This window comes from Ochlerotatus camptorhynchus, unplaced genomic scaffold, assembly GCF_037179485.1.
Source record: "Ochlerotatus camptorhynchus isolate MF236.1 unplaced genomic scaffold, CSIRO-AGI_Acam_v1.1 ptg000124l, whole genome shotgun sequence".
In the NCBI taxonomy this organism is placed as follows: Eukaryota; Metazoa; Arthropoda; class Insecta; order Diptera; family Culicidae; genus Ochlerotatus; species Ochlerotatus camptorhynchus.
Genome location: NW_027040614.1, coordinates 2802227 through 2822024, shown reverse-complemented (window position 1 = coordinate 2822024; position 19798 = coordinate 2802227). Strand labels below are relative to the sequence as shown.

At 39.8% G+C, this 19798-nt stretch overlaps 1 protein-coding gene across 1 annotated transcript in view; it reads right to left on the bottom strand.

The window, feature by feature from the left end:
• The window catches only part of LOC135699967 (uncharacterized), a 58046-nt gene extending 43504 nt beyond the window's left edge, over positions 1-14542 (bottom strand). The window contains exons 1-3 of the mRNA XM_065220291.1: positions 14425-14542; positions 13723-14292; positions 8406-8789 (exon numbers count right to left, since the gene is read on the bottom strand). Of these exons, the coding sequence (XP_065076363.1) occupies positions 8406-8789; positions 13723-14292; positions 14425-14436 (966 nt within the window). The 5' untranslated portion in view covers positions 14437-14542. The remainder of the gene's footprint in view (positions 1-8405; positions 8790-13722; positions 14293-14424) is intronic.
• Between the last annotated feature and the right edge of the window lie 5256 nt (positions 14543-19798).

Genomic DNA, 19798 nt, shown 5'->3' with positions numbered 1-19798 from the left:
AGCTAGTTACCCGGGATTGTCTGGTCATGCCATAGTCACAGCGGAAAATCGGTGTGCGTGATCCAAGAGAAGTTTCTCAATGGAACTTACTGCTAAAAATCTAGAGTGTGTGAGTGATCTGCTGTTAATGGTGCTGGATGTAAACATAAACAAAGCAGAAATTCATATTAGAATAAACTGCCAGATCTACTCAACCTGGTCTATACAAGGTGTGGAGATCTAGCCATCCCGTATGTGTTGGTAGAGGGATAAAGGTAAACATTGCGGGAGAGGATGACCACAAAGTTATAGCAGTCGAGAGCAAATTTGTAAAATCCGGATAACTTTGAGATTAGGACGTAATTGCTTATGTAAACAAACACGTCAATCGCCAATTTCTCGAAAATTAAAGCTCAATCTAAAAAATTAACTGCACAAACAGGTAGAGAAATGATTCCTCTATCATTTAGTATGGTTTGTTTGCAAGAATAAGTTTCAATTTACGATTAATCGGCCATAGACGTGTTGGTTTACAAAAGCAATTACGCCCAAATCTAAAAGTTCTCCGGAAATATAAAGTACAGCAAATTCTAGATATGTTTGTATGATGATTTGCGCTTGCTTGTGTTCTTTTGTAATGTATCCGGGAAATATCAGCAGGCGTTTTGTATTTTTATAGTAACTCATTACTCGGAAACGGTCAAAAACTCACCAGAAGGCTACTTTTTTATGGTATACAATATGCTAATAAAATAATCAATACATTATCTCAACATTCAGTGGAAAAACATTCATAAATTTTGGTTTCATACATAAATTCTATAATTCATATTCAATTTCCAATGCAAACACTGATTGAAACAAACGTTATGACGTAACTACGAGCGTGTTTGAGCGTACGAAAGAATCAAATCGTGCGAAGCCGACTGAAAGCCGAGTGAAAAACGAACTGCACCAATACGTACAGGCCATCAATTGCACACCTTGTATAGACCAGGTTGATCTAGGACTAGCATATGCACTAGAGTGGTTCTAAACATTGATTTTGCTTCACCAGGCTCATTCTAAATCAAGTCCTTCGGGATTTATTGGATGCGAATTCATACTAAAGTTGATATAAAGGGTGTCCACGATGAAATTGCCACACTATGAAATTGCTCTAACTTTTTAACCGTTGGGTAGAATTTAATGAAAATTTGGGTGGTTTTAGTTCATAGTGCATTATTTACATCCTGCAAGTTTTAAAGTCCTGTGATCAAAACTCGCGGAAATGGAGTCGAAAGAACAGCTCGTGCGTGATAAAATCTTGCGCATTCATCACGAGAACAAGGATCTCTCGCATCGTTCCATCGCTAAAACGTTGGGAATCGCGAATTCCACGGTGTCGCGAGTGATTAAGCGGTTCGAGGAACGGTTGACCACCGATCGGAAGCCCAGAAGTGAAGGAAAAAGTATTCCGTACAACACCAAAAATCACAACCGCGTAGTTGCGGCCTTCAACCGAAATCCGAACCACCGCGGTTAGGGATGTGGCTAAGAAGCTGCACCTAAGCCGAAGTTTTGTACAGAAGGCCAAAACTAAGGCTGGGCTTCGAACGTTCAAGGTACAAAAGGCCCCTAATCGCGACGAGAAGCAGAACAAGTCCGCCAAAACCCGTGCCAGGTAGTTGTACCTCAACATGCTGACGAAAGTTCAATGCTGCATCATGGACGACGAAACATATGTGAAGGCCGACTTCAAACAGATCCCCGGCAACCTGTTTTTCACGGCCAAGGATAAGTTCAGCGTTCCGGAGCATGTCCGCACTCAGAAGATGTCCAAATTTGCGAAGAAATTCCTGGTTTGGCAAGCCATCTGCACGTGCGGGAAGCGGAGTGCACCTTTCGTGACCCAGGACACGATGAACGGACAGCTGTACATAATAGAGTGCCTCCAGAAGCGGCTGCTTCCTCTCCTGAAGGCCCACAACGTCCCAACAATCTTCTGGCCGGATTTGGCCTCATGCCACTACTCCAAGGACGTGCTGAAGTAGTATGCGGACAATAAGGTCAATTTCGTGCCGAAAATGTTCAACCCTCCCAACACTCCGGAGCTCCGCCCCATCGAGAAGTACTGGGCGATTATGAAGCAGCACCTTCTTAAACGACCTAAGGTAGTGAAGACAGTCGAGGAACTGAAGAAAGTATGGGTTTACATGCAAAAAACGGTTGATTCACAGGTTGTGCAGAATCTTATGGCCGGGGTTAAGGCCAAGGTGCGGGCATTTGCGTATGGACTGTAAATAAAATACGAGTAAAATGGTAAAATGAAGTTTAATAGTTATTTCTCAATTCCTGAAAATTTGATGGCAATCGGATGAAAACTCGAATTTTGCGAATCAATTTTGTGTGTGGCAATTTCATCGTGGACACCCTTTAAATGTAACCTATTTTTTAGCGATCTGACTTCGGATTCCCTGTTGCGATCCAGCTTCGGACTCTCTGTTGAGATCCAGCTTCGGACCGAGGGGGACGACTCTATCTTCGCTGCAGGAAATATTGTGTTGTGCTGTGGCTAGCTGCTCGCACGTTGAGTAGATAGAAAGAAGATTGATGATGATTCTGACCATTTCCTGTAAAAAATGATGCTCGATGCAAGTAGATGCGAGAAATGCAAGAAGATTGATTCGCTTGTGTGAGATTTTTTGAGCATCTGAAATTGAGATTTAGATGTGTCGCCCCCCTTGCTTCGGGCTTCCTGTTGGGATCCAGCTTCATTTAAACATCAGCTAAACTATTACTTAACTTTATGTTAACTTTAGCTTAGCTTTAACATATATATAACTTATGTGTAACTAATATTTAACTTAACCTTAACTTAACTTTATCTTAACTTTTACTTAATTATGTCTTTATTTAAATTCTATTTATCTTTAATTAAACTTTAACGTAACTTTAACTAATTGACTTAACTTTTCTTTAACTTTAACTATCTTTTAGTTAACTTTAACTTATCTTTAACTAAGCCAACAGTTGAAAAATATCTACCAGTGAATTAAAAATACTCATCCGCACAAAAATAGACAACAACAACAACATCAACAACAACAACAACAACAAACCGATGACAGCGAGCATTTGACATTTCGTCAAATAGCAACCCTCTCTAGGGCTCCTATAACGCTGCTAAATTTGAGCACCCGATTCTTCCCGAAAACTTCGCTCTTATTTTGGTAGCGCGTTTGGAAGCGACCGGTACGTTGCGAAGGCATAACTTTAGCAGCTCACCTTACGGACTTACGGTTGCTCCTAGAGCACCCGCACCAATGCGTTGCAAAAGCTATTTTGGAAACCTCCACCATAAGGCAGCTACCGCACCGGGGGTTGCTATTCAAGTGCGGGAAATTACAATCTGCCTCTCGGTGAACAGCGGGTTGACAAATATAGCAACGGGATAGCAAGCGACCCAAGAATGGCTATCTGTGAAATGTCAGTTTTGTTTTTCATTTGAAAATTTTTAAAAATCACTTGTGATGATGATATATGAATAAGTTTGAATCAGGAACCAAAATGATGACCCCCAGAAGACCTGGAACATGTGTAAAAATGGTCAATTCGTAAAAAATAGCCTAGAACTCCGCGATTTTTTAAACAACTTGCTGTGATGCTGCATTAATTAGTTTAAATTTTAGACCAGGATGTGCCACAAGACAATCCTCCGGAAGATCCGGAACAACCATAAGGGTGGTCAATTTGTATAAAAGATCCTAAAACTTAAGTCATTTAATATTTGGATGCACTGTTTATTTTACTGCAGTGCTCCTAGCGGTCGGATCTGAAATTTTTTGACAGCAGTTTGTTTTGAAATGTTTCCTCGAAATTTAATTTTGGACACGCACTTGAAAAATCCAACGTGGTCAGGTTCAAAAATCGTGAAGCCGTTGAAGTTTGCTAAATCGACCGTGTGCAGTGTTCTCAAACGTCTCCGTGAGCGGCAGGATCATAGCAAGCGTCGTAGTTGAAAGCTGCTTTTCGGGTCAGCAAGCAAACAATCAGGACACTAAAGCAGAATCTAGTAATCGAAAGACGTGCCCGGAAGTTCTTACAAAATACGAAGGATGCATCCTCATGGACGACGAAACGCACGTGAAGATGGATTATGGGCAGCTTGCCGGACAAAAGTTCCATAAAGCCACCGGTCGTGGTGATGTCCTTAGCAAGTTCAAATTCGTTTTTGCCGATAAATTTGCAAGGAAGCGTATGATCTAGCAAGGTATTTGCAGCTGTGGACAAAAAAACAGGTTTTCGTGACAAACTAGAATATGGATTTAAAAATGTACGAGCAGGAGTGCCTGAAAAAAAACGTAGTCTTCCGTGCATTAAGGCTCACAATGGACCTTTAAAGATTTTGGTCTGGCAAGCTGCCACTACAGCGGAAAAGTTCTACAATGGTATCGAGACAACGGGGTAGATTTCTTCGAAAAGGACATCAAGCCATCCAACTGCCCTCAATTCCGCCCAATTGAGAAATATTGGGCCATTGTTGAAGATGCTAATTTCAAATAACATACTAAAGTGGTAATTTTTATACGATAGATGAGTAGAGTATAGAATTGATAGTTCCATTAGAGTACGGCAGTGTGCAAATTGCATATAGAGAGTAGAAAGTGAGCAAGGACAGCTTTAGGAAGGTACAAATCGGTTTGATCACCTCTCTTTACCAAACTCCCCCGTTGGAGAGGGATGGTGAGGGGTATTCCCCCCCCCCCCTGCTACCACTGGCAAAAAGAGATGATCACCGACTTGCTCATGTACCGACGCTGTGTTTGAAATAGTTCTATCGATTTTTACCGCACTCAAGTTGTTATCTGGAAGGCATCCAGTCGTAGGTTTGGAAATTGCAGCTATTGTTTACCCCTACCACGGTATGTGCTCCTGTCATCGTCGACTTGACAATCTCGAGGGACACGAGTAGGGTAGGTGCTGCTACTGTACCTTTCGACCAATAACAGTAATTGATGGTAAGCTCCCATCCAGAGTTATCTACTTTGACTATAATATGTTTAGTATTACTTCTGCGTGAAGTCAACGATTTACATAATTGAAGATGCTAATTTCAAATAACAGATTAAATGGTAATTTTTATACGATAGATGAGGAGATGAAAGTATAGAATTGATAGTTCCGTTTAGAGTAAGGCAGTGTGAAAATTACATAATGCATTAGGCCATTGTCAAACAGAAGTTGAAGAAGAGTGGAAAGGTGACTCAAGATGTGACAGAGATGAAGAGATGGTGGAACAAAACGGCCGCCAACGGTTAGCCCAAATATAATGAGTGGTATTCGAAGAAAAATTCGAGATTTCTTCAAAACCAAATCGGAATAATTTGTTTCGCTATTTTTCATTTAAAGTGCAATAAATGACCTTTATTTTGAGTACGGTAAAACCATAGAGGTAACTCTAAGACAAGTAGGTCCCGAAGAAACGTGCTCAACTTTTTGGCTCACCTCTGGTACTATCTTCGGTCCCAAGCTTATCGAATCACCCCTCGAAACATAGGTAAAACCAATAACCCCTCATTTTATCTGTCAAACTTTCATAGCGAATCAAAACAAACATTGCGTAGTTCTAGAATTTCGACTAGAATAGGGTACGTTAATCGTTTGCTTGGGACCAATAGGCTACTAAAGTGGTGAGCTAATTTAAAATCGTTAGTTTCGTATTGATTGTTGGTAAAACGGGGTATCTTTGATAATTCGGGTAACTTTGATAGCAGAATATAATGATTAAATTTACTGTTTGCACTATTTCTGATTTGTAGTTAAGGTATTATCTAGTTTATGTAGTATGTTTACATATTTTCCAAACATCTGAAAAAAAAATCAATAGTATTTATTTTCGCCTGACTGAAAAGGCACTCAAACAATCACTTATTAAATGTATTTCTGATATAGCCATCAGTGAACTTTTTGTTCTTAACATTCCAGCACAGAATCATTTAAGGATAAGCTTGCTATCTACTATTAAGTGAAATTTTATCAGCTACAGCTTTGCTGAAGACCACTTTCTGATGCCGATAACTCCGGAGTACTTTGAGATTTGGGCGTAATTGCTGTTGTAAACAAACACTTCAATCACCATTTTTTTGCGAATAAAAACTCAGCCTAGAAAATTAACAACACAATCATGTAGAAGAATGATTCCTCTGTCATTTGGAATAGTTTGTTTGCGAGATTGAGTTTTTATTCGGAAGAAATCAGTGATTGACGTGTTTGTTTACAAAAGCAATTACATCCAAATCTCAAAGTTCTCCGGAACTTTCTGTTATCATCAATCAACTTGACAGCACAAACGAAGTGACAGACGGCAATTTTTCAGTCTACCACATGGCAACACCACTACTACTGGATTGTACCACATGGAAACACTAAATGTACTAGAATGTGTTGGTTCTATCTCTTTCACTCTACTCTAAACTGAAATGCATAAAAAAATGGCAAAATTATACACTCTTTGCACACTGTCAAAGATCATATTGCACACAAAATGAACTATGTTCAAATCAAAACAAAAATACTAGCCCCTCTGGTGGCTGATGGCACAAGCTTCTAAGAAAATTCTATTACAGCTATCCACATTATTTTAATTGATTTCATCACCAGTTAGTCGTCTGTCACTTCGTTTGTGTTGACAGTGAGCAGTGTTGGAAAAGTTCGCGAGTCATAGTGAGTTTTCGCGAACTTTTCCATCACTGACAGTGAGCATGCATAAGGGCGAAAACGCGACGATCGATTCTCTTGGTCGATTTTCTATTTTGTTAATAACTTGCTAGAATTAACGTTTCTCGGTGCGTTTGCTGTTACTTTTGACAGCCAATACAACCTGTTACAATTCTGCATTGAACAAATTCCTGAAAATTGTTTCGCTTAGCTGTAGCAATGCAAAGAGAAAATCGATGAAGAGAATCGATCATCGCGTATACGCCCTTATGCATGCTCACTGTCGTTACTGCATTCAGGACAACAGATCGTGTCACCAAGCGGTTCAGACTTTTGTGAAATTAAATGTTCCAATGATAGTGTGATGGGGCCTCCCTTAGATCAGTCGGTAAAGGCGCAGCTACAAAGCAAGACCATGCTAGAGGTGACTGGGTTCAATTCCCGGTCCGGTCTAGGAATTTTTCGGGTTGGAAAATTTTTCGACTTCCCTGGGCATAGAAGTATGATTAGACTTGCCACACAATTATACAAATGCAAAAATGGTACAGGCATCGAAAGCTCTCAATTAATAACTGTGGAAGTGATAGAAAAATCCGTGCAAATTGAATGAACCATCTTCTTAGTCAGTCCAACCGAACGGAGTTTTTAACGAGTTGATTGATTAACGATTAATAAAAGTCAACGGAATGTGGATTTTAACATTCTTTGGATTAAGAAACATGATGTCGTGGCTGTGAAAATGATGTACTCAACTACTTCTGCATTAACGATGGAGTCAAATATGGTAACTTCCATAACATAGCTTCCGCTTGTCGGTAGCCCTAAATTTTGTGAATGGGTGTATCTGAGGACAATTGGGTGGGTTGATGTGTTTGATCACTTTGCTGGGTTGGTACGATCATAGAACCATCTGGGTATAGTGACTGCTGGCAAGATCTGACCAGGATTGATAAAACGGCATTCTTAATAGTACCGTTGAATCTGATCAATTAAAAATTTTAAATTCCATGGGCTTCGACAGTTTTTTTTTTTCAGTGGTCGCCGGAAGGTTTTTAAAATAATTTTGTAATTTTTGTGTTAGCCTATTTTTTATTTGCTTCCTCAAATGCATTGCGTCTAGAAAATTATCAAGTGAAGGTTTTTTTTTACAAAAATATGCATTCTTGAAACATACTTGCATGTGTGAAACATATGCAGAGAATGTAATCAATCAAACCCTACATTGGATGTAAGAGATTTTTTTTGCAATGTTACAATAATTATCACCCAGAAAAACGTCTTCAGCAAGAGAAACAATGAATCCGAAGGCTGTATTTAGTCATAAAATAGATTTAGGTTGAGTGGCTGCAAATTAATTATGCTCGTCATTTGGGCCTTTCCAATTTCTGCGCGTTGGGCGGGGTGTATAAAACTACTTCTCATTCACTCTATTAGGCACAGTCCGCGAACAGTCCTCGTCCGATTCAGATCAACCAGGAGGTTTGCAGCACTCAATAGTTTCAGCAAGTGTCTGTTTTTGCTTTGCAAAGTCAACCGAATTTTACAATGAAGGTTTTCGTAAGTAGTTCCGAGTGATTAAGTGTTTTTTATAGTGACAATAAGGACTCTCAAGTGAAAATCTAGTGAATCAGTTACTGATTGAATGTTGTGCTTTTCTGTTGTTCTTTCCGATCGTTTAGGTGTTGGGATCAGCGCTGCTCATGACTGCGGTCTGCTCCGGATCGTACATTCCTGCCGATACCCCTGAGGTCGCCGCTGCCAAGGCTGCTCATTTCGCTGCCCACGCCCACGTCGCTGCAGGTGCCGGTCCAGTTGGCCACCATTGGGATCACTATGATGCCCCAGCTCAGAAATGGCACGGACCCATCCACATCCCGGTGATCCACAAGGGTGTCCCAGTTGAAACCCCAGAAGTTCAGCACGCCAAGGCTTTCCACGCTGCCGCTTACGCTAAGGTTTCCTCCGGATATGCTCACCATGCCCCCGCTGATTATGTCCATGCCCCAGCCCACCACGAAGCCGGAGCCTGGCATGGACCTCAGCACATCCCAGTGATCCACAACGGTGTCCCAGTCGAAACCCCAGAGGTCCAGCACGCCAAGGCCTTCCACCTGAATGCACTGCATAACGCTGGTGCGCACTCCGGATCAGCTCAATGGGCCGCTCAAGGGCATGGACATGAGGATGATGGCTCTTACAAGCCACACTTGTACGAGGCCGAGCACTATTAAGACACATTTCCACGAATGCCAAACAACCCTAGGAACTAGCCAAATGTTAAATACTCATCACTCTGTCCATGCCTGATGCCTTCGCGACTATTGTAAAAAGCATTTCACACACCACGTGCGTCAAATTCGCTCAACTATTGAGTGCCAAGTAGAATTGTCAAAACAAAGGAAGAGTGCTCCCACTGCCGTCACACCATAACAACATACGGGTGACAATCTTCGAGTCAACATCCCGATCGAGGTAGGCCACGCCTTTAGCCACCAGTGGGAGTAGCTTCAAACGAATGCCTAGAAACGTCAGATCGATCGAAGACTACTTAGATCCAAGTCTGGAAAATACAAAGAGCAACAACAACAACCTCATGACGAAAGAAAAGGAGAATGAGCGAAATGTGGAAATACACTCTGTAACGATTTTGTAACTATTCCTCCTTTACGCACAGTGTACACAATCTGTAAATGATCTTGTTTATTAAAAGACTATTAATGCAAAAGATTTGAAGAATCTTAAACAATGTGCTTTTTAATTAGATAAATAACAAAGGCTGTCGATGACATTTCTCGTTCTGGATGGGTTAAACATTGGCTGCAAGCCCCAAACCTTAATCACATTTTTCACTAGTTTTGTATTGCCATCGATGATTTTGAAACGGATTGTCTTAAAGGTGTTCAAAATACTGCTTAATGACATATGGGTCAATTCCAGCTCAAGTGGGTACACCACCTATCGTCGATGTCAACGATTTGAGCCAAACTTGGCAAAAACGCTTATTTTGGCATTTTGAACAAATGCCTTTTTTTATTTTGCTCTAAAGTGCCTAGATCCTTCTGGGCTACTATCCTGGATTTTCGATTTTTTTTTTAAATTTCAACTTTCAGAAGAGATTATTCCACAACCAAATAAGCTATTCGTGAGCTTAGAACGTCAATTTGAAGGTTTTTTAATGTTGATTTTTATAAATGCACAAAAATTTTGTTTTTGTTTTAGTAACTACAGTAAACAGGCTGATTCCCGCCATGTAACCAAATTGTCAAAAAATGGCCAATTTTCACCATGGGTGGGATTTTTTATTTCTTTATATTTTGGGCTCAAATTTTCACCACACTTTGGAAAACTCAAACAATCTAGTTCTAAATCACAAACGTAGTCCTACACAGCAAAAAAATAATTTTGATATCACGTCAAAGTGGATGAACTACAATCATGTCGAAAATATGGTGTAATATTACTTGCTAAAAAGGACAAAATTATCATTAATACAATGCATGAACTGACATTACGCTGCTTTTACTGCATTTGTTTATTTATGTGGTCATAAAAATTACATGAAATTTTCGACATGATTGTAGTGCATCCACTTTGATGTGATATCAAAATTATTTTTTTGCTGTGTACGTCAAAAAGAACAACAGTGACACTATTATACGGGAAGTCGTGACCAGGGCTGTCGTGCATCAACGTAGAGAGAGCAAAGTCAGTGATGAAAAATATTGTATTACTATCTTCGTTGCACTCCAAGCAGCGCATCGAGGGGGCGACACATCTAAATCTCAAGTTTAGATGCTTAACAAATCTCACACTAGCGAATCAATCTGAGAAAAATCTTCTTTCATTGGTCGCATCTACTTGGATCGCTCATCATCTTTTTGCAAGAAATCTTCAGAATCGTCATCAATCTTCTTTCTATCTACTCAGCGTGCGCGCAGCTAGCCACAGCAAAACACAATCTTTTTTGCATCGTAAATAGAGTCGTCCCCCAATTTCGTATGAAGACAGTCCTCTTTCATTTACGTCGTGATAAAAACTAGCTCAGAAGTTCTCTTACTCTCTCTTAGATCTGTCGGTTACTCGGAGAGGATTAAAAAATGCACGTTTTACTCAGCCGTTCCGTATTGTTTGACAAAAAAATGATGATCGTAGGAAGCAACACAAAAAACTTAAAATGGGTACAATACGAATTTAAAACCACCAACGTTGAGATTAACAGGCTTGTGTCTTTACCAATGGTCTATCAACAAAGAAAAACAAGAAGCGCTCATAGTGCTTTATTTTTGACCATGCATGATACAAAAAAGAGAAGTAAAGGTAAAAGATGCGATAGGATTTGTTCAAAGGGATTACTGTCGGCTTCTCTTCGTCAATGACGAAGGATGTATGGAAATGATGGTTTTTGTACCGCGACAATTTATTTTTGGTTTTCGTAAAACGTCACTGACTAAACTGATCATTACCAACTCTGGTCGTTACCCTATAGTTTGGTAATAAGCAGATCGGCAAAGAATTAAAGAAGACTAATGATTGTATACCAAATCAGCATTTTGCAAATTGGGCAGCATTTTAAGTATACTTTCAAATGTAATTAGCCTGGTTCACCCAATGTTGCCCAACTTGGAGCTGTTGACACTGGAAATAGAGCTAATCTTGGTTCAAAACCTTGAATATCTTAAGCAATATTGAAGAAAGGAACTTGTGTTCCAAAACAAAATGGCGTATTTAAAAAAAATAACAAACATTTGTGTAGAAAATACTAATGTCAAAACATTGCTTCCAGAAAAGTTATTTGCAAAACATTGACTTCCTGAAGGCTCTAACAAATAAATATTACATATATCTATAAGCTTGACGTTTTCAGCAAAAATGTTTGATATAGGGGAAATGTTTGCTTCGGCAATACCTCAACCTATTATCGTCAGGGGGTAAACAACGTCCTTGAGGGCTCAATTTTGGTATGTGGATACATTGTCCATTGGCCAAATTTAAGTGCTCTAGGACTTTGTTTACCCCCCTGACGATAATAGGTTAAGGTATTGCCGAAGCCAACATTTCCCCTAAATAATATTGTCTAAAACTTTGCTGGAGATACCAATTTACTATTTCGACAAACAAAAAATTAATTTTTTTTATCTCCCTGCTAGGTAGATTAATCATGAAATGGCTGAGCCCATAAGAAGGGGCTCTTTAAGTGCACAAACTTCTCCGAAGATACTATATGCTTTATATTTTATACTCCGTACACAGCAAAAAAAAATGTAATATCGATCAATGTAATTCAAGCTGATGTATGAAATAATGATGTAATAGCAAAAAGCAGATACAATATGACATCAATGGACGTAATTTTGTTCGCAAAATCGATGTACATCGTACGACGTTATATTACACAACCGATGGATTGACCTGGTTGGAGCAGTTTGGATGTAATATTCAACAACTTTTTTTCTGTGTACAGACTATGGTTTATATCATGTAATATAGGCTGACTTGCAATGAGCACTCATACATAGAATTTCCAGTGAAAACTACACAGCAAAAAAATAATTTTGATATCACGTCAAAGTGGATGCACTACAATCATGTCGAAAATATGGTGTAATATTACTTGCTAAAAAGGACAAAATTATCATTAATACAATGCATGAACTGACATTACGCTGCTTTTACTGCATTTGTTTATTTATGTGGTCATAAAAATTACATGAAATTTTCGACATGATTGTAGTGCATCCACTTTGATGTGATATCAAAATTATTTTTTTGCTGTGTAGATGTATGAGTGCTCATTGCAAGTCAGCCTATATTACATGATATAAGCCATAGTCTGTACGGGGTATTACACCACTGTGCATTGGTATGATAGATCTGTAACTTTCTAAATACACTGAGGCAAATAAATTTAATAATTTCATAAGCCTCGACTTATGATCCACACATATGAATTTCATAAACATGACTTATTAATGATTTCCGTCTAATGTGAGATAGCTCTTATACGCCTTTAACCATTTCAGTTTCCTCAGCGTTCAAAAACGAGTGGTCAACACAGAGGCCTCGTAATCTCAATATCCATGGTTCGGTTCCAGTCTGTTCAGTTATATATTTTTTTTGTCAACATTATTTTTCATAAGGCAAATCCCTGGGCAAAATAAATGAACTGCAACTTGAACTCTGGACGTTCTAATTTCAAAATAGTAGAAACTGACTTGATGTGGTTTTCACATTTTTCATGATCAAAGTGTGTAGTTTTATGACATAATATGAAAGTAGATGCCAATTGATAGTGGATAGCGTTGTTATCTCATAATTAACAAAAATCCATATGGGTCTGATATACGATTATGGGCAGTGGAGTTCCAGTTTCATTATTGTATATTTTTAGGAGTTGATTTGGGTGTTCTGCAAGTTTCCTTTTTTCAATCGAAATTCAGGTTATTCCCCCCTCAGGATTTTCTTTGGTGGCAAGCTGAGTTTGGTTTAATGCTTTGTCCAAGTGTTGCGAAATGTCATCAACAGTCATCATTATCTCAATGATTATGATCAAAGATCACTAATAAAATTTAAAATTCTTTAAATCACTGACAATCTTTTAATAAACACTATCATTTACAGAATACGCACACTGCGTGAAAAATCACAAAATCGTTACAGAGTGTGTTGCCACACCTCGCTCCTTCTTTCTTTTCTTTCTTCATGAGGTTGTTTGTTGTTGTTCTTGTAGTCTTCGATCGATCTGATGTTTCTAGGCATTCGTTTGAAGCTACTCCCACTGGTGACTAAAGATGTGGCCTTCTTCGATCGGGATGTTGACTCGAAGATTGTCACCCGTATGTTGTTATGGTGTGACGGCAGTGGGAGCACTCTTCCTTTGTTTTGACAATTCTACTTGGCACTCAATAGTTGAGCAAATTTGACGCACGTGGTGTGTGAAATGCTTTTTACAATAGTCGCGAAGGCATCAGGCATAGACAGAGTGATGAAAATGTTGCATTTGGCTAGTTCCTAGGGTTGTTTGGCATTCATGGAAATGATGGCTTAGTAGTGTTCGGCCTCGTACAGGTGTGGCTTGTAGGAGCCATCATCCTCATGTCCATGCCCTTGAGCAGCCCATTGAGCTGATCCAGAGTGAGAACCAGCGTTATGCAGGGCGTTCAGGTGGAAGGCCTTGGCGTGCTGGACCTCTGGGGTTTCGACTGGAACTCCATTGTGGATCACTGGGATGTGCTGAGGTCCATGCCAGGCTCCGGATTCGTGGTGGGCTGGGGCATGAGCATAGGAAGCGGGGGCATGGGCATAAGCAGAGGGGGCATGGTGACCGTATCCGGAAGATACCTTAGCGTAAGAGGCAGCGTGGAAAGCCTTGGCGTGCTGGACTTCCGGGGTTTCAACTGGGACACCATTGTGGATCACCGGGATGTGGATGGGTCCGTGCCACTTCTGTGCTGGGGCATCATGATGGTCCCAATGGTGACCAGCTGGACCGGAACTGGCAGCGACATGGGCGTGGGCAGCGAAGTGAGCAGCCTTGGCAGCGGCGACCTCAGGGGTATCGGCAGGAACGTACGATCCGGAGCAGACCGCAGCCATGAGCAGCACTGATCCCAATACCTAAACGACCAGGAAGATCAACAGAAAAGCACAACATTCAATCAGTAATTGATTCACTTGATATTCTTATGGTTTTCACTTGACAGTCCTTATCATCACTATCAAAACACTTAATCACTCTGAGCAACTTACGAAAGCCTTCATTGTAAGATTTGGTTGACTTTGCAAAGCAAAAACAGACACTTGCTGAAACTATTGAGTGCTGCAAACCTCCTGGTTGATCTGAATCGGACGAGGACTGTTCGCGGACTGTGCCTAACCAAGTGAATGGGAAGCAGTTTTATACACCCGTGCACGCAGCGGTTTGAAAGGCCACCATGACGAGCATAATTAATTAGCGGCCAACCGACCTGTTTTGTGCTTATTTGCCGGTTCACATGCATCTGAAGGAAATGTGTCAAGAATTCGTTTGAAAAAAATTATAAACAATTACAGACTTTAACATATTGTAATAATTATCGGAAAGAGATGTACATATCGTCATGACAGCCTTATAACATGTATACCTCCCCAGTCTGAACATAGCTTTAATCGCCGTATTCTTGATTCACCTAAGTGAAAAGTAATTACTATAAAGTAAATTCACTATGTCAGACTTATCACTGGAGTAGATACCTATTATAGTAGTATTACCTCGACACTAAGCGAATAAATCGACATGATTTTTTACCACAAGAAATTCATTGAAATTTCATACGATTCTCGTTCAGATTGGTCAGGTATAACATATGATAACGCTATCTTGATGTGTTTTTCTGTAATAACAATTATGTTATAACTCTGCAATCTGAACAAGGCATTAGCCATCAGACAACCTTGAGCTGTTCTGGGCCAAATAGGATGATAAATTGAATTTTTGATTCGACTTTCTCCGATTTGCAAGAAATTTTCGATCGATTCTATGACTATCTTCGATCTGGAGTACACTTGGCTTATATTTTCAATATGACAGACGTGGGTAGATCACCTTTTCATGGTTCGTTACGGGATGTAAGATCTACCACCGATTTCTAATCCTGACTACTGCAAACTAGGGGAACAGTAATCAAAGGAACACATTTTAGTCCTTGTTATTTTTTATGCCTTGTTGATAGTGACAAGACTCGGTTTTGTCCACCGAGGATGATCTTGAAACAAGGAAAAAGTGAGATATAACTATTTTTTTTTTTTTTTTTTTTTTCCTTTGGTTTGTTTTTTCCGTCGATCTTGTTTTCCGTGCTGAGCACCAATGCTACCGACGTGCCAGGAAGGCAGCTCCCACACCTGGACCCTACCTATCGACCCATCAACTCATGAACCGGGGACCAACGGCTTTACTTCCCATCCGAAGGAAGGCGTGATCAGAGATGTTATGCCTCAGAACATCCCGGCGGCGCCGACTGGGATTGAACCCAGGCCTGCTGGGGTGAGAGGTAATCACGCTTACCACTACACCACCGGCGCCGTTATATAACTATTTGTTGTGTATTACTTCTGCGTGAAGTTAACGATTTACATAGTTGAAGATGCTAATTTCAAATAACAGACTAAAGTGGTAATTTTTATACGATAGATGAGGAGATGAAAGTATATAGTTGATAGTTCCGTTAGAGTGCGGCAGTGCGAAAATTTTATATAGAGAGTAGAAACCGAGCAAGGATAACTTCTTTAGGAAGGTACAAATCGGATTGATCACCTCTCTTTACCAAACTTCCCCGTTGGAGAGGGATGGTGAGGGGTAATCAGCATTTCATCTTTCAGAAGAGATTACTCTACAAGCAAATAAGCTATTCGTGATCTTAGAACAGGTGAACCCACATTTTGTTTTTTTTTATAGTAACTACAGTAAACAGACTGAGAAAATGATTTGAACAAATAGTTTTTGAGATATGACCAGATTAGTGAGTTGGAGTTTTAAGCTTTTCTGGTGGAAAATCAATGCTATTTAATATTTATTTTTTATTTTTTCTTGAATTTCTTCACGCCGATGGTGCAATAATATTTTTATGATATTTTTCACATGTTCTGAGCAGTATTCTCATTACATGAAATCATAACTAGATCATTTTTTTACTTCTGTCCATAATTTAATTGTGGTCCTAAAAGCGTCAACTTAGTGTTCTAGATGCACTTCCACAGTTATTAATTGAGAGCTTTCGATGCATGAGTTAACTGTTATCGTAACTGTCATGTATCTTCAGCAAACCCATACTTCAAAATCAGTTTCTTAACCATTATGTACCATGTTTTCACTGCCATCTTATCCACACACCGTTATTTCTGTCTTTTCGCAAATCTAACTATTTTCTTTACTAGTGCTAAAAGTGCTCTAAATTAGTCACCTACAATTAATCTACTCGATTGGTTAGAGAACAACTGAAAATATACTTTTGTTCCAGGCGAATTTTGTCTTCTGCACAAACACAACTTTCAACTTGTTTTGTTTTTTTTTTTTATTTCTCTAAATGAACACGTATAAGAGCAGGTTCGTCCACTTATATGTGTGCAAACCTAAAAATCTATTAGTATAGACATAAACAACTGTTTCCTGTGCGTAGCTTCAAATGCGTAGAAGAAGAACATGACAGTTACGTTCATGAATGGAACGTGTGTTTTCAAAAAATGAAAAATAAAGGTTCAACGTTTATTTTTCTTTATAACTAAATAAAAAAAGCATTCTTGCCCGTGATTTGTGGATGACAGCTGCTACTTGAATAATACCCTTATTTGAGTAATTAATTACTGAAAATTTATATACCTGCTAATCTATATGATTTCATCGTATTTCTAAAGCACAAATTTTTGGCTGTATTCCATAGGAATGTATATTTCACTTTTTGGACCCGAATTAAATTATGGACAAGTAAACAAATGAGCTAGTTATGCTTTCATATAATGAGAATCCTGCCTTGAACATGTGAAATTCATAGTGCTACAAATGAACTAAATCCAATGCTGTTTTTACTTACTTTTTTAAATCAAATAGAAGCTTCTCGCAATGAACAGAAAATTGTCTCAAAGGTCATTCCGTGCAGCAATTTTTTGAAAAATTTTAACCTCCGTTACTCGCGCTGTTGTACTTTGTAGAACACACATGAGTTTTCCATTGCCATTTTGTTGCTGGGTATGCAATCGATCTGAAACCAACGAGTATTCCTCAAAAAACTTGGTTTAATCTAAACAAGCTAAACTTCCTAAACACCTAAAAAGTGCGGATAATAGGGAAAATGTAAATGGAAACCGCGTAAACTGTGACCATACTACGTGAGATTTGACTGAATTGATTACAACATGGAATGTATCGAGATCCTGACCAGATAGAAAGTTACTGTCTCTCACAAAGTTTTTCAAGAGGTCATAGCCTATTGCTAGGTGCTAAATAGTTCAGAATTTGCTCACTACGCGACGTTAGTATACACGTAAAATTCTCATATAAAATATCTCGAGTTCCCAACCACATAGAAAGGTACTGTCTTCGGCATAGTTGTTCAGGAGATCAAGGCCTTTTCGCAGGTGGACAGAAGTGCAGAGTTTTCTCACTTCGTGGCGCTACTATACATGTGAAATTCTTGCATATAAAATATCTCTAGATCCAGATGTATTCGGCATAGTTTTTCAGGAAGTCAAGATCTTTTTGTTGGGTGAAAATAGTTGAGAATTTTCTTACTATGTGGCGCTAGTATATAAGTGCCTTTCACGCATATTCAGCTCAAAATCTTGATCAGCTAGAAAGTTGCTGTCTTCTGCAAAGTTGTTTAGAGGGTCAAGACTTTTTGGTTGGTAGACAGTACTTAAGAATTTTCTCACCACGTGGCAAGTTTTTCGCTGAGATCCAGCAAAATAAAATACCATGCTGCTCGGAAATGCCCATCTCGGCAAAAAATCTAAGTGTGTAGGTACATCCAAAGTCATACAGAAAAGGCCTGATATTATGAAATTATCATCTCTTTCATTATACCGGTATTCCTACGCTGCTGGTAGTGTGAAGTCGAATTTATGGTTACATACACCTTATCCTAAATCTAAACGAGAAGAATCTACTCAGTTTGTCTAAAATGTGTAATGTAATGTAAAATGTATAAAATACATACACACAAGTTAACCAGTCGAGCCATAGGGCTATCTCAGTCGTGAGATTGTTTACTCAGTAACTGTTGTCTGGAGAAATTTGCAAAAGCGTACTTCACTCAGCGCTGAGTAACCTACACTCCCGATCATAATCTTAAAACACCCCCAAAATACATGCAAATGTGTGTAACGTGCCAGTGCGGTGCTACTCCCAGCACTGATGAGACCCCCGTCTCCAAGCCTCAGGGTCGGTGCACGCTCGTGATTATTCCGCGAACCAAGAAAACACTCAAAGTTCACTTAAGACAAACTCCCACTTTATTCGTTTTGATGACACTCACTTCACGGACGGTCTCCCACTTTCTTAGATGTCTACTCCTACCTTGTGCTAGCACTACTCTTCTTTGTCTTCGGGGCCCCTTCACCTGCCACTGCCGTCGTCGTTCCTCTCCTTCCTCTGGTACCGCATCACCTTCTTGGGCCAGGGGTGGACGCCTCTACCTGTCCCGTGCGCCCCTCGAGTATGGTGACGGACTCGAGGTTTCAACGAACCACAAGGGTAAGTTGACTTGCCTGGATTGGTGGCGCACACTGTAGCTGAGGGATCAGATTCTCGAACTGCGATTCGGACACACTATCGGCGATTGGCTTGGTCGACTCCGGAAAAATACGTTGAGTTCACTGGCGTTACGGTAAAACCGCGAGGTCCTGGCTGTCCAATGGTATGTGGCAACTTCCTCTACAACTTCTTCAAACTTCCAACTTAGCTCACTTTAGCACTTTAGCTTTAGTTTTCACCTTCAAACTATTAATTTTTAGTTTTGACTTTCGCTATGTGACCGTAGTCTATAAAGATCACTGTGTCTCTTGGTGGACGATGACCCCGAACCGTAACCGTTGAACCGTCGTACGTGCCACGAATTCTCCACGCAATGGCCCGATTACGCCACCCCTATGGACGTCCATTCATGACTGCACACAGCGTGCTCTGGTGGTGGCTAGTAGCATTGTTCTACAGTTTATAGGGATGTGTCTCCTACTGGCTGCGTTCGTGAGGATTCTGGGACGTTTTACCTTTTACGAACATTTAAACTTTTTCTTGGAATTTAATAACTAAATATACGAAAACTACACGCGATTAATCTCACCAATCTTGGACACAACGCTTACTCTTGTTACATGTGTTTTTTTTTCAAAGCTCTTTCAGTTTACGTCCAATTTTTGATCTCCTTAGGTTATTTGAATGGTAAGAATGGTACAGCATAAGGGTTCTACTCGAACCTCACTGCGTCCTAGCAAGAAGTACGGTCGACTTAGTTCGCGCTCCGCTATTTTGGAAGTTTTCTCGCTATTCGCTTGAATTAAATTATCAATTTTTTACTCGCTTAGAGTTCCCAGTTAAACAATTAACTAAAAGTGAGTTTTTTTCTGAAAAGAAAGTGCGTTTTCGGCATCATCG